The sequence below is a fragment of the Mustela nivalis genome, assembly GCF_964662115.1.
Source record: "Mustela nivalis genome assembly, chromosome: 4".
NCBI classification, from domain to species: domain Eukaryota; kingdom Metazoa; phylum Chordata; class Mammalia; order Carnivora; family Mustelidae; genus Mustela; species Mustela nivalis.
In genome coordinates this window covers 111,733,715-111,748,125 of record NC_139023.1, presented here as the reverse complement: position 1 = coordinate 111,748,125, position 14,411 = coordinate 111,733,715, and the positions used below count along the sequence as shown (strand labels likewise).

Here is a 14,411-nt window from a genome sequence, read left to right as displayed (position 1 = left end):
TAAGCATGGTAGTTCTCACTTTCTCTAAATTCCATTTTCATTAAAACTTGTCAGAATGTAATTTTATAGCAGAAAATGAACATGTGTAAGAGGAAAGAAAAGTTACTACCTTCATTACCTGGAGTATTATTTGAATTTCTTTTGTGAAAGATAATTTTTTTCTTTAAATTGCCTTGATAACATGATACAGTATTTTTCAGTGAGATTCACTTATAACCTGTTATCATTTATTAACCTCCACTAGCGATACAAAAATGTGACCCAAGGAAGTAAGTCATTTGGGAGCTATAGTTTGTTTTTTAAAAGATTTTATTTATTTATTTGTCAGAGAGAGGGAGAGAGAGCGAGCACAAGCAGGCAGAGTGGCAGCAGAGGCAGAGGGAGAAGCAGGCTCCCTGCTGATCAAAGAGCCTGATGTGGGACTCGATCCCAGGATGCTGGGATCAAGAACTGAGCCAAAGGCAGCAGGTGAAGCAACTGAGCCACCGGCGTCCCTATAGTATGTTTTTATGTATAATCCTTAATGATGTATAAAGTATTTAACATCTTTTCTCCTATTTCATAGAACATCGGTGAGATGAAAGAAGCACCTTAAACAAAATCATACTTAGTCCAGCTTTCCTTTTTTTTTTTTTCCCTTTCTTCCCCTATACCCTCTCGCCATTTCTGGCTTCTTAACCATGTTCTCCTTCCTCTGTCCTGCATTTCATGTATATGTCATCTGCATTTTTCTGTTTCCGTATATAACATGACCTACTAAGATTAGACAGTCCAGTATTAATATTAACATGCACATTGAACTAAAGTATTTTCCAGTGCTACAATTATGGTTTAAAACGGGTTGAGGGATAATCTGTAGTTACTTGGAAGATTTCTATTTAAATGGTTTGTTTATATGGGCAGTTCTAGCTTTCCATGGTAGTGTGGGACCATAATAATGACTGCAGGTTGAAATTGTGCAAAATAATCCTAATCATTGGAGAAGATGTTCTATGACGTTTAAATTATTTTCTCAATACATTAAAAACATTGTTCGTTGTAAATGAAAAAAGTAGTAAAACTAATTTTAGTAAAAGAAACTGATAATGTGTATTACTTTGGTAAAGAATGTATTAAGAATGGTTTTAATAATACCTTCATGTATGATTGCAAGTGACCATTCTTTTTATACCTTGGCAAATCATCATCATTCTAAGCTTGGATCACCTTCCAGAACTTTGTTGCATTTCCAGTGTCATGAAGTATCCCTGCTTTTTTCTTTTTTAATAGGCTTTATTTTTTAGAGTTGTTTTGGGTTCACAGCAAAATTGAGCAGAAAGTGAATTCCCATATGTCCCTGCCACCACACAAGTTCATCCTCACTCACTATCAACAACTGCATTCCAGAATGGTACATTTGTTACAGTCAGCGAATCTGCACTGACACGTAATAATCACCCAAAGTCTATAGTTTGCATTAGGGTTTGCTATTTGTCTTGTACATTCTGTGGGTTTAACAAATCTATTACAGTATGCAAAATAGTTATACTGCCTAAAAATTATCTATACTCAACCTGTTCAACCCTCCTTCCCAATTCACCCCTCACAAACCCTGGTCTTATTGTTTCCATAGTTTTGCCTTTTCCAGAGTGTTCTGTAGCTGAAATCACAGTTTGTAGCTTTTTCAGATTGACTTCTTTCATTTAGTAATCTGCACTTGAGTTTCCTCTGTCTTTTCATGGCTTGATAGCTCATTTCTTTTAAGTGCTAAATAATATTCCCTTATTTGGAACACCACAGTTTGCTTAACCAACTCACTGTAGAAGGGCATCTTGCTTACTTCGTAGTTTTGTCAGTTATCAATAAAGTTGCCACAAACATCCATGTGCAGATTTTTGTGTGGCTTTAAGTTCTCACCTCCTTTGGGTAAGTACTAAAGAGCGTAATTGCTGGATCATATGGTAAGAGTGGGTTTAGTTTTATAAGAAACTACCAAACTCTCCCAAGGCGTCTTTCCTGTCAGCAGTGAATAAAAGTTCATTTTGTTTCACATCCTTACCAGCATTTGGTGGTGTCAGTGTTTTGAAATTTTGCTATTCTTTATAGGTATGTAATGGTAACTCACTTTTATTTGCATTTCCCTGGTAACACTATGTTGAGCATCTTTTCATGCTTATTTACCATGTGTATATCTTCAATGAGGTGTCTGTTCAGATCCTTGGTCTGTTTTGTAACTGGGTTCATTTTGGATTCTTTGTCTATTTGGGGTATAGTCCTGTATAAGATACGTCTTTGCAAATATTTTCTGTGGCTTGGCTTCTCATTCTTTTGATCTCTGTTCTCTTAACGTGAAACTCTTTGGCAGTCTCACTTCTTCTGGAACATCACTTCTGTCACAGCCATTTTCCTCATTTCTGTCGATAAGCTTGCCAAGTTCTTTCACTGCGTCTCTGGAGCCCCTTGACCTGCAGCTGTCCACTCTTGCCATTTTTGTGTGGTTTGAATTTGGCTCCAGCATGGTCACTTTTCACTTCTTTATTGTACTTTCCTCTTTGTTGATAAGTTCCTTTTTTCAGTGATCCACTTTATAAAAAATTCTGAGTGGGCTTATCACTGAGAAGCAAGTGGGCAAGGCAGCTACACACTGTGCTGCTGCTGAGTGACAGGTGTGTGGTGACCAATCCCTAACAGACTTTCAAAGAGGTGATGTGATTGGTCACTGGTCATGACAGGCATCTATTATTTATACAGTGATTTGTGGACCACGGAGCTAGCAGTAAAGTTAATACTTCACGCAATTCTAGCTTAAGTCCAAACCATTTTGGGGGGAAAATGTGTATGTTCCTTAACAATTGTAACTGAGATCCATGCATGTCAAAGCCCATGAAATGTGAGCCCTGCCTGTATTGTAAACTTTTTCCTCAGTTGTAAATGATGTGAAATTATTCTAAGGGAAAGGGGAAAAATAGGATGCTTGAAAGTAAATGCCCTTCACCCCCCTCTTTTTCCTTTTTTTTTTTTTAAAGCAGAATATGGCAAAATTGAGAGACTTGGTGAGTCTGGGGAGGGGAGAGTGTAGATTACATGGCAGGCTGAGGTAGCTTCTCATCTGATGGAAGCCATGCTGCGAAGAACAATAAAGCTTAGAGGTAGCTCGTATCACCTAGAGTTTGGTTTGCGGCCTTCGTTGTATCCAGTCAGCAATGGCAGGAATGGCTTGAACTTTCTTCCGTAATGTTACCAACCTGGGATGGATGTCCAGCAAGTCAGGTTTAAAGACCAAAAGTGTGGTACTGCAAATTTCCCAGTAGAAATCTGCCCAAGTTACCTAGTTGAAAGGAAACAAAAATTACCATTTGAACATAAAAGTCTAGCATAATTTTAAAATCAAGGATACTTGCTTTTTAATTCAAAATTACCCATTAATACGAAAGTGGAATGCATATATGATAGAAAATTACAGATCACACCATGCTCCCAACACCTGGAGGTTGCTATATTAACACCTATGTATAATGGTATTGTGTTTATGTCTGTGCGAGTGTGTGTGCGCGCGTGTGCGCGCACGCTAAAATGAGATCTTACATACTCATGTAACTTGACTCAATCTCTGCCTCTCCATGACAATACATTGTTATCTAATACCTAGCCAATACTTTTTCATCTGTTCCAAAAATGTCTTTTAGAGAACAAAGCAGAATCTATTCCAGAACATGCATTTTGTCTGGTTACACCCTTTAACTCCCTTTTACTAAAGACCTCACACTAGTCCTGAAGAACGCCCTGTCTTCAGGATTTTTGTATTTCATATTATTTACCTTGTTCCTTTCTTTTGCAGAGTATAAAGGGATAGAGTGCAAGTTATCCCTGGAGAGTTGATAGTTGTAAGTTAAATATTCTTGACTAACACATTATATTGCATCACCTCGGAAGACATGGGGTCTGAGCATTCGTGGATCCCCAGTGTGATGACAGCCTGGTCCTACCCTTGTACGCTTTTCTTTGTACACTTGTTTTCTTCCTTTGTGACTAGAAACTAATCTGGCTGACATTACTTTGACTCCAGATTATGAATACCCATCAAAGTGTGGAGTTTAAATGTGGGCTATCTGTAATTTTATTTTTGTATGGAACTTAATAATGCTAATTGCTAGTGATTTATGAACCTGCCAACTAAACACCTGTCAACCAGAATTTATGGGTTCGAGGATTCAGAGTACAGTCAGCACAAACTTATGGTGTACCTGCAGTGTGCAATATGCAGGTCTATGAGCTGGGCTGGACTGGAGAGCAAGATGGGACACGGGCCCTTTGCTGGGTGCACCTTTGTTTTAGAAGCAGGAGACAAACATTTGTAAACTGGTAGGGATGATGAAGAAAAAGTGAAGTGATCGGAAGGACTCAGGTGGTCATAGAGGGAAGACCTCTAACATGTGACATTTAAACCAAGGCTTAAATGAGAACAGGATCCAGACAGGCAGTGGTCTGCAGATGAAGCCGCCTAGGCAGAGGGAACATTGAGTAAAAAGGCGCTTTAGTGGGAGCAAGATGTGTGTCGGAGGAACAAACAAAACACCAGTGTGTGTGAAACACTGAGGAAGGGAGAGAGTGCTAAGAGATGGGGTCAGGAGGTAGTTTACAAAAGAATCTTTATGGAAAACAAGGGGGAAATTTTTAAGTCCTTAGAAATTGTCCACTCAATAGGGAAGGGAGAGGAACCTTTTAGGAAAGTCTATTTTGGGGAATCAATGGGAGGAAATGAAGAGGCATGTGATTAGATTGAAAGTTGAGAATAGAGATGTGATAGGTAAGCATCTGTGTCACCCAGAAGGACTCAACAGACCATGAAGAGAATAAGTCACAAGAGTGCTGCCCAAAGCAGTCTGTGTCTTGTCTCCCAAGAATGCAGGTCCTTGAAGGCACAGACGCCAACCTACCACAGCATCTGAGTCATGTTCAGATGTGAGTATTTGTCAGGACTCCATAGGTGGAAGTGTGCTCCTCTCTCTCAGCACCAAGGCTGTAATAGCTGGTTGTCTTGTTTTTGTTTTGTGTGTGTGTGTGTGTGTGTGATATTAACAATTATTAATCAATACCTCAGTCTGTTCCAACCATCAGGGGTTGGAAAATGGTGATAGTTGATTTAAATGTCCCCTTTTTACTTACTAACTGGAATACTTATATGAAGAGGAACTTTGCCCTTCAGTTTGTATCTTGAGATACAATGGGCATAAATCAGAAAGGCAAGATAAATTCTTCATTCCAACCTCGCAACTTTCTAAAAAACAGTTTTCAGAGTAATAAGTTGCTCCATGTCATCTTCCAAAAGTAAGCAATGAAGTTCTGTTTCGTTTGGGGTTTTGCATGTAAGTGTTTGTGTTTGGTTGTGGTGATAGGAGGGGACACCATCAACTCATGGATTCATTCATTTTGATTTGTTTTGATCCACTGCTGTTAGTATTCTTTTTTTTTTTTTAAAGATTTTATTTATTTATCAGAGAGAGAGCGAGTGAGAGCGAGCACAGGCAGAGTGGAAGGCAGAGTCAGAGGGAGAAGCAGGCTCCCTGCGGAGCAAGGAGCCCGATGTGGGACTCAATCCCAGGACGCTGGGATCATGACCTGAGCCGAAGGCAGCTGCTTAACCAACTGAGCCACCCAGGCGTCCCTGCTGTTAGTATTCTTAGTGAAACTTGAATTGTCCCATATTAAACCAGTGGAAGCCTCTTCAAGTTGACTTTTGAGTCCCCAGTTCAGTTGTCTTTGATAATTTATTTGCTTTGATATAAGGTACTTCCAGCTCATCTCCTAGATTTCCTGTCCCAAATTGAGAACAAGACATTTCTCCAAGAAGCCCCAGTTCCTTTTAATAGTTAGAGGCCAGATTTTGAGTCCTAGGGGTGCCCAGGACAACAGGGTTGGTCATTGTTTCAAGAAAAAGAAATACAAGTTGCTTTTTTCTTTATCTTAAGATACAGTCAGTACATCATGACCTTAATTATATATATATATATAGAGAGAGAGAGAGTTCATGTTCAGGAATAGGATGTTTACTTAACCTCACTGACCTTACATCTATATTCTTTCTCTCATTCTGAAGATCCTACTTCTCAGTGACATCTACATATTTTCTTACTGATTTACCCTATTATACCAATATCAGAAATACTAATAAAGCAATATGACTGTACCTAGTACCACCAAGAATAGAATTCCCAGAATACCCTGTTTATTCCACTTTGCTTTATTGCACGTTGCTGATGCTGCATCTTTTACAAATGCTTGTGGCACCCTGTGTTAAGCAAATCAGTCGGCTCTATTTTTCCAACTGCATTTGCTCACTTTGTGTCTCTGTGTCACATTTTTGCAATTCTTGGAATATTTCAAACTTTCATTATGGTAATCTGTAATCAGTGATTACAACTCTGAAAGCTCAGATGATGATAACATTTTTTAGCAATAAAGTATTTTTATATTAAGATATGTAATTTTTTTACACATAATGCCATTGCACACTTAACAGATCACAGTATCATGTAAACATAACTTTTATATATACTGAGAAAAAAATCCATTTCATGTGTGGTCTGAAACAGAACCCATAATCTCTCTCCGATGTATGCCTCTACTAAAAATGGTATAAGTTTTTCTATTTTTTTGGTTCTGAGAGAATATAATATGTATAGTGAAATTACTGTGTTTTAAGATGATTTTCTTGAAACGGTTCCCCTCACTAATTGAGTAATAGGTACTTCTCTACACACTTCGTGCATCAATTTTAACATAGGTTCATTTGCTTCACTTTGCAGTGTTAGCTTTTCAAATACTTCTGTTGTTGCTTTTATGTAATTATATAAACTATTTTAGTTCATAGTTCCAAAATTAAGTCCACCAAAACAGGTTTATTCAAAGAGGTTTAGGTTTTATCCCTGCTATCTAATCCTTCCTTATGGGTAACTTTTTTTTCCTCCATGAGTCTTTGTAAGTTTTTGGTTATATGTATGTGTATGTGTCTATACTTGTATTTTTTTAAGACTGTAAAACATACTCACAGAGTTACCAACAAGCCACTCCTTTTCCCCTAAGTATGCATCCAAATCTTGCAGCAGATGAGGTCCATCATATGTAAGTAGCTCATTAAACATCTGATTCTAGGAGAGGAAGAAGAAAGATCACTTTAAGGATACTAGGGAAAAAAAATAACACGATGATTTGAAAAGGAAGTAGAGGGAGGCCTGGGTGGCTCAGTTGGCTAAGCGTCTGCCTTCTGTTCAGGTCATGATTTCAAGGTCCTGGGATTGAGCCCCATATCCGGTTCCCTGCTAAACCAGGAGCCTGCCTCTCCCTGTACCTGCTGCTGTCCCTACTTGTGCTCTCTCTCTGTCTGACAAATAAATAAATGAAATTAAAAAAAAATAGAATTCTCACTAAAAAAAAAAGAACGAAAAGGCAGTAGATTTTTCCATCTTTATTCTCCTACATGAATTCAGAAAGAAAGAGAAGTAGCTATGTGTTCTTGGCTGTTGGTTGTTTTTTTTCCCCAAATGTATGTTATTATGGAGAATGAGGTCTGATCCTTTATACTTAGTCACCTGTGTGTTGCTCATGAATTAAAAAATACTTTTGTGGGGCGCCTGGGTGGCTCAGTGGATTAAGCCGCTGCCTTCGGCTCAGGTCATGATCTCAGGGTCCTGGGATCGGGTCCTGCATCGGGCTCTCTGCTCAGCAGGGAGCTTGCTTCCCTCTCTCTCTCTCTCTGGCTGCCTCTCTGTCTACTTGTGATTTCTCTCTGTCAAATAAATAAATCTTTAAAAAAAAAATTATCAGGTTTGTGTTTTTTTTTTAAAAAAAAAAATACTTTTGTGACCACTGCTTACAGTTTCTTTGTATATAATGGCCAAATATTTCACCCACAAAGTGTTTTCATGATTTCTATCTTAATGTTTATTAAGAAAAAATGATTCCATTATGTTTTTACACTTCCAAAATTATCCTCACTCTCTTTGAATTGAAATAATATAACTGAGGGTAAAGAAATTAATTTTACTTTGTAAGGGTAGGCTCCTTCAGTTTGGCGGTCTTTTACCGCACCACCGCACGTAACAGAAATCCTCTCTGTAATGACTCCTTGTGCTCTCCGGCTTTATGGATCTTTTCTTGTTGGCTTGACATTGTGCCTTAATATGAGGTTTGTCTGCCTTGAGTATCATCTACAAAAACCATCAACTAGGTGCCCTCTTTTGATATATTATATAAGGTAACATAAACCAAATATCCTTAGAAGGGAAAAATTAATAGATATATCCATTTTTAAAAATTGTGTTTTTCCTCAAATCTCTGGAAGACAATTTATTCATGACCTCTTTCTTTGTAAGAACTGTCATTTATATATGAAAATTCTGGCTGGTGTGTGTCTTGGATATGAAATGTAAGCCAAACTCAAAAATATCGTAAAATATGTGAATACATATTATTTATTAATAATGAGAAATGACCTATAATAAAATCCAGCCTTTATTAAGGCAAGTCGGGTAGTGGGTAGTTGCCTCACCAATATGCTGATTTACTTTCTGTTATTACTATATCCTAGCTAGGTAATAGAGATTACTGCCACATAATGCCTGGTTTATAGAACAGAGTTTACCAAAAAAATCATTACATGTTTACATACATTTGCCTGGTTTTACACACTGAGACTTGGGAAGCTTGTTATTATTTTGATTTATATTCTTTCCACTGTTCTATACAACCTACATTCATAAGGTTCTTTTTCTATGTTTAATATGTTCATAGTTTAAAACAAAACAGTGTGAGTTCTTATACGTCATTTGGGAGCAAAGAGGCAGTGGGCCCGGATCCATGTGGTACTTCCCACAGCCCAGCTCAGCTCGGCCTCAGGTGGGAAGGTGAAGGCCAGTTTGGCTCTCCTAGACAAGCTAGAAATGGAATGGAGTTGAATGCACAGGATGTAGCTGCTAGACAGATTCCCAAAACATTTGTGTGCTCACTTGTATATTTTATTACTTCTTCTAATGTGCATTTCCACCACCTAAGGTACACGTACACAGATGCTTGTGCATACCCAATGCCAAATAAAAATCTTTTCTCTGTATTGACTTCTGTAGCCCAGGTTCTCTATATGTTTGATGAATCATCCCAATGATTCATCTCATCTAATGATATATGAATTACTAACCAATGTAATTATTAGTATTTATGTAATTATTAGTATTAAAGAGTACTCACCAAAATAACATAAAGAAGATGAAATTTGATTATACATCCTTTTTTCCAGATATGTACTTTTAAAACCTGCATTTCTTGATAAATCTTAGCTAGCCACTCTTACACTCGGTAGACTCAGAAATTTCCTTCCTCTTCCTCCGGAGAGCTGTAAGTCAGGAGGTTTTTCAACCTGAGAAGTCATTGCTACAGTATCCTACCAAATGACTTTCAGAGAAATTATGTTTCTCCAAAGCACCATTTTAAAATTCATACTACCAAAATCGTTTAGTATTGAAAATGTGTCACTGGTGTTTCTTTGGTCCTGCTTATCCATCATCCTCCCTGCCCCAGTCTTTAGATGGGGAAACTGAAACAGAGAGGTTGAATAACCAGAGAAACGCTAGTGGTAAATTCAAGGATTATCAGGGTGACCCGTGTCCACAAACATATTTTGCCTTCTTTTTTTTGCCTCTAAATTAATTTTAATTTTTTTAAATTGGAAATGGAATTTCTAGCAACCGATACTGAAAAATTTATAATTATGTGTATTTGATAGATTTTTAGGGCACGTATAGTAAGAGGAGTATGTTCACCATCCATCTTCACTGTTACCAATATCCTGCTTTTAAAAATTTGATCTGACCACAAGGTGGCAGCAACGCGACCCACTACAGGGAGGCTGGGTGAAGAAAGGTACTAAAACCATGGAGGTTTTTCTGTTGTATACTAGTCAGGTCCTCCTTATTAATCAGATAGTATATAGCCAACTGCACTATTTCTGCAACGTGTTCTCCCTTCATATGATTTTTTTATAAGCTTGGATTGTGTCCTGTGTCGTTTTTTTGGTTGTTGTTGTTTTTGTTTTTTCCGAGATGGGCATGTAAAAGCAGTGTTACTCTAATACAAAAGTAGAGTGTTACTGGTATCATAAGCATTCAAAGAGTATTTTCCTCTGGGAGGTAGCCTCTATTATAGGAGGCTTACCCACAGAAGGGTACAAAATAGCAAAACGCAATCCCATAAGTTGATAGACTGCCAATCGGTGGCATTTAGCATGCCATTTAGCATGTAAAACAAAAAGCTTTAGATCCGTTTTTCTAAATTGGACATTATGTCTCTACTTGTTTCTGCATTTATAAGGATGTGTAAAATAAATGCCATGTCTGACAAAAGGAAAAACAATGAGCAGTGAACTATATAATCACTATTAATTATATATATGAATAGTTATTAACATATTGGACAATATAATTATAGTATCTAATATTTGTTGAACACTTTCAACCTAGTCATAGGTACTCGTGCTAACATTTAATCCTCCCAACATACTTCAAAGTAGATTCTATGGTATCTCTACTTTACAGTCAAAGGATCTGAACTATTGATGGGTAGTTATGTGACAACTAGTAAGAAGGGAATCAGAATTCAAGCTTGGCAGTGTGACTCCAGAGCCCGAATATATTGCCATATCAAAGCTGAGCTTTTATCTTAGACTTCGCTCTGGTTAGTCATATATTTGTGTGTGTGTGTGTGTGTGTGTGTGTGTGTGTGTGTGTGTGACACACCTTACATTCAGTAAATGTGAATACTTTTCTGTTCCAAGTATCTCTATTAAAATCAGAGGTTCCTAATTAAATGACTAGTATTTAGCATAAATATATTTTAGCAAATTGATAAGACTGCCATTCATTCTGTGCTGTAACTTTCGGCTGTTGGCCTTAAGCTACACCACATACATATGTATTCACCAGCTGTTGGCACTGTGGCCTTACAACCAGTGGTTGAGAGCATGGAGACTGAGTCAGAGTGGCTCAGATCCAGATTCCTTGTGCACCACTTCCTAGCTAAATAACCTTCGACAGGTTTCTTCTACTACATGAACCTCAATTTCCTTATCTGGGAAAAGGAAGGTAATAGTTTCTCCCTAAGGCATGCTCTGGTTATTAGTCACTAATTTAAAAGGAAGTATGCAGAGGTGATGAGGCCATGGGTCTGGGCAACTTCATAACCACTCTGAGTCTCAGTTTCTTCATCTGCAAAGTAAGCATGATGATAGAAAGCGCGTATCTAGTGAAGGGATTGGGAGGACTGGCTGAGGCCACGGGTGTAAAGGGGCCAGAGCAGCATCTGTAGGTGCTGTTGGAGAAATCAGCTCTTGCTGCCTGTCGTTCAACAAGTATGTAGTGTCTGCGGTGTGAAAGGCACAGGGGTGGGTGTGGGGACATGAGTGAGCAGTACAGACATAATTACTACACTCACGACACGTTCTCCTGGAGAAGTAAATGGATTTTAAAATACAGATCGTGATGCATGCCCCCAGGACACCACTAGGGGGTGGTAATGGAGCATAACCTACAAGGTCTATTTAGAATTCTGGATAAAGATGATGGATTTGGCACACATGTGTGATTTGTTCATCCCCAAACCACAGTAAATACATATTTTTGAAAAGACAGAACCCACAAAGAGGTGGAAAACAGGAGAGGAGACAAGAGAAAACAAAATTCAAAGTTATAAAGCAAATGGATGACTGGTATCTGCAAAGGGAAAGCTGAAAACCAACACGGTCTACCCCATAAAACCCTCAAATGTTTCAGGAAAAGGCAGGATGTATCGAATTGGGAGTAAGGAGGTAAGGGAGAGGATAACGTGAGGACTGGCGGAAGGCTGCGGAAGAGGTCGTTTTAGCATAAGAGTTCTCTCTTCGTTTTTCACTGCTTGACACATGCCTCTTCCCCATCTGTAGCAGGAGGCTGGAGAGGGGAAATTGGTGGTCTGTGTGTTGGGAGCTGATATTCATAATGTTTTCAAAATAGGGGATGAAATGAATATATGCATACTGAGCACTAAGTTCTGAGACTTGTAGCTCTCTCTTTGCTGATCGTTTCCCAGAACACTGGCAGACACATCGTTCTTTCCAGGCAAAAGGCTGGAAGTCTTCTCTAGATACTCTTTCTAGTAAAGATAGTGATATGGGAAAACACTCCACAAATGGCGTAGCACTGCTCAAAATCAACATACCCTGTCCATCTGCTGAGAGCTTTGGGCAAGCTTCTTATTTTTCCTATTCTTTTTTTTTTTTTTAAAGATTTTATTCATTTATTTGACAGAGAGAAATCACAAGTAGATGGAGAGGCAGGCAGGCAGAGAGAGAGAGAGGGAAGCAGGCTCCCCGCTGAGCAGAGAGCCCGATGCGGGACTCGATCCCAGGACCCCGAGACCATGACCCGAGCCGAAGGCAGCGGCTTAACCCACTGAGCCACCCAGGCGCCCCAATTTTCCTATTCTTTATCATGGATTCTAAAGGATCGTTTTACTGCTGGAGAAAGACGGAGACCAAACCAAAGAGGAAAACTATGAGAGGCACCTGGGTGGCTCAGTCATTGGTCAGCCGCCTTCAACTCAGGTTGTGATCCCAGGCTCCTGGGATCAAGCTCTGCATCAGGCTTCCTGCTGGGCGGCAGGCTGGCTTCTCCCTCTCCCACTCCCCCTGCTTGTGTTCCCTCTCTAACTATGTCCTTCTCTGTCAAATAAATAAAAAAAAATCTTCTTAAAGAAAAATATGGAAATAAAGACTACAGGATGACAACGGTGCACCAGGTTTTTAGGGTGACCAAACCAGACTGAAGCAGTGTACACTCAAGACAGAGCCATCAGTGCTGTCCGTCCTCATTACCCCTCTTGTCATCGAGCCTTCCTTTTAACTGTGCGACTCCTGGAGGACAAAGAAGTAAGCAAGGACAGAGGATGGCATCTAGGAAATGGGACCCCAACTCAAGAGAAGGACATCCCTGGGATGGCAGTGAAGGCAAGTCCAGTGGGGACAGATGCGTAGAAAACCCAGACAGCTCTGCAAAAAAGAGGAGATCTTGGCCAGATCTCTCCAAGAAAACAGTGGATGTAATGGGTAATCTGATACCATTGACCTTGTGGAAAGCTGTATTGGCCGTCTGTCTACTGGATGGTGTGGGAGGGTTCAGCAATAAACGTAAAAACAAGCAAATGAAGGAAAGGCCATTACTAATTTTGAGGAGATAGAGTGAGCAAGGAAATGAAATCAAAGTATACTACCACTGACAGTTCTGTATGATATTTGCCTAGCATACTAAGCTAACATTATATCGATTTGGCCAAAACTTTTTCATATCATTATATTAAGAGTTTGGGAGAAGGGGAGCAGAGACAATGACTATATAAGAGAAAGATTCTTATTACTATAATAATAAGTCCAGAGAAACTAAAATTAGTGGATCAAAGAAAACCAGCTTTACATGTCCTAAAGAAATAGTTTAAAGTGTTAATAAAAAAGTATTAAAAAGTGTCTGAGGAGGGGTTAATGTGAAGAAGTAGAGCAGGGAATCACCTTATTTTTTTCTAAATCTTTAAATATAATTGGATATTTTAAAACTATAGGTATGTCTAACTTTGGTAAAAAGAAACCTTTTCTGTAAAAGATTTTTTTTTTAATTGGAGAGAGCAAGCAAACACGAACGGGAGGAGGGACAGAGAAGGAGGGAGAAGCAGACTCCCCAGTGAACAGGGAGCCCAACACAGAGCTGGGTCCCTGGGCTGAAGGCCGATGCTCAACTGACTGAGCCACCCAGACGCCCGATAAAAAGAAACTTTAAAGCACCCCACAAGCAGATATGATTAATAGTAGTAATAACAAACTGATTACATTACTTTGATATCTTGTTTTTTCTCTGCCCAAGGAAAACGTGACATGAAATCGTCCAATGTGTCCACAATTGCATCAACTTGACATTGTTCCAATTCAGTTTTTCCAGCCAGATCTATAAAATAGAGACCATTTTATGCCCATACACTGAATTTAATTTACTATATTAAAATGTTTACTTCTTAAAAGACAATATATTCTTACGGTTCAAAAATTCAGAAGAATATAAAACTGTATCCAGTGAAGACCAACTTCCATCCCTGCCCAACCAGTCTCATTGGGCTCCTTAATCTACCTACCATGTTGGTAACCACTCTATTAGAGTTTTTTCGTAGTCTTCCATTATTTCTTTATGAAAATAAAGCTATATTTCCCATTCCATATACGCATCCCCCATATATCCTACAGATCTTTCCCTACAAGTTTGTTAAGGGCATCTCTGCTCTTTTTTCAGCTACATGGGACGCCTGTAAGAAGAAGCGCCACAATCCATTTAGCTAGCCTCAGGTGATTAGGTTTGTTTCTTTCGTAT

At 38.9% G+C, this 14,411-nt stretch overlaps 1 protein-coding gene across 3 annotated transcripts in view; it reads right to left on the bottom strand.

The window, feature by feature from the left end:
* Nucleotides 1–617: 617 nt before the first annotated feature.
* HPGDS (hematopoietic prostaglandin D synthase) overlaps nt 618–14,411 on the bottom strand; it is a 31,081-nt gene continuing 17,287 nt past the window's right edge. For all 3 annotated transcript variants that reach the window (XM_082728092.1, XM_082728091.1, XM_082728093.1), the window contains 3 exons: nt 13,885–13,994; nt 7,029–7,127; nt 618–3,307 (listed from right to left, as the gene is read on the bottom strand). In XM_082728092.1, coding sequence (XP_082584218.1) covers nt 3,143–3,307; nt 7,029–7,127; nt 13,885–13,994 — 374 coding nt within the window. In that variant the 3' untranslated portion in view covers nt 618–3,142. The remainder of the gene's footprint in view (nt 3,308–7,028; nt 7,128–13,884; nt 13,995–14,411) is intronic.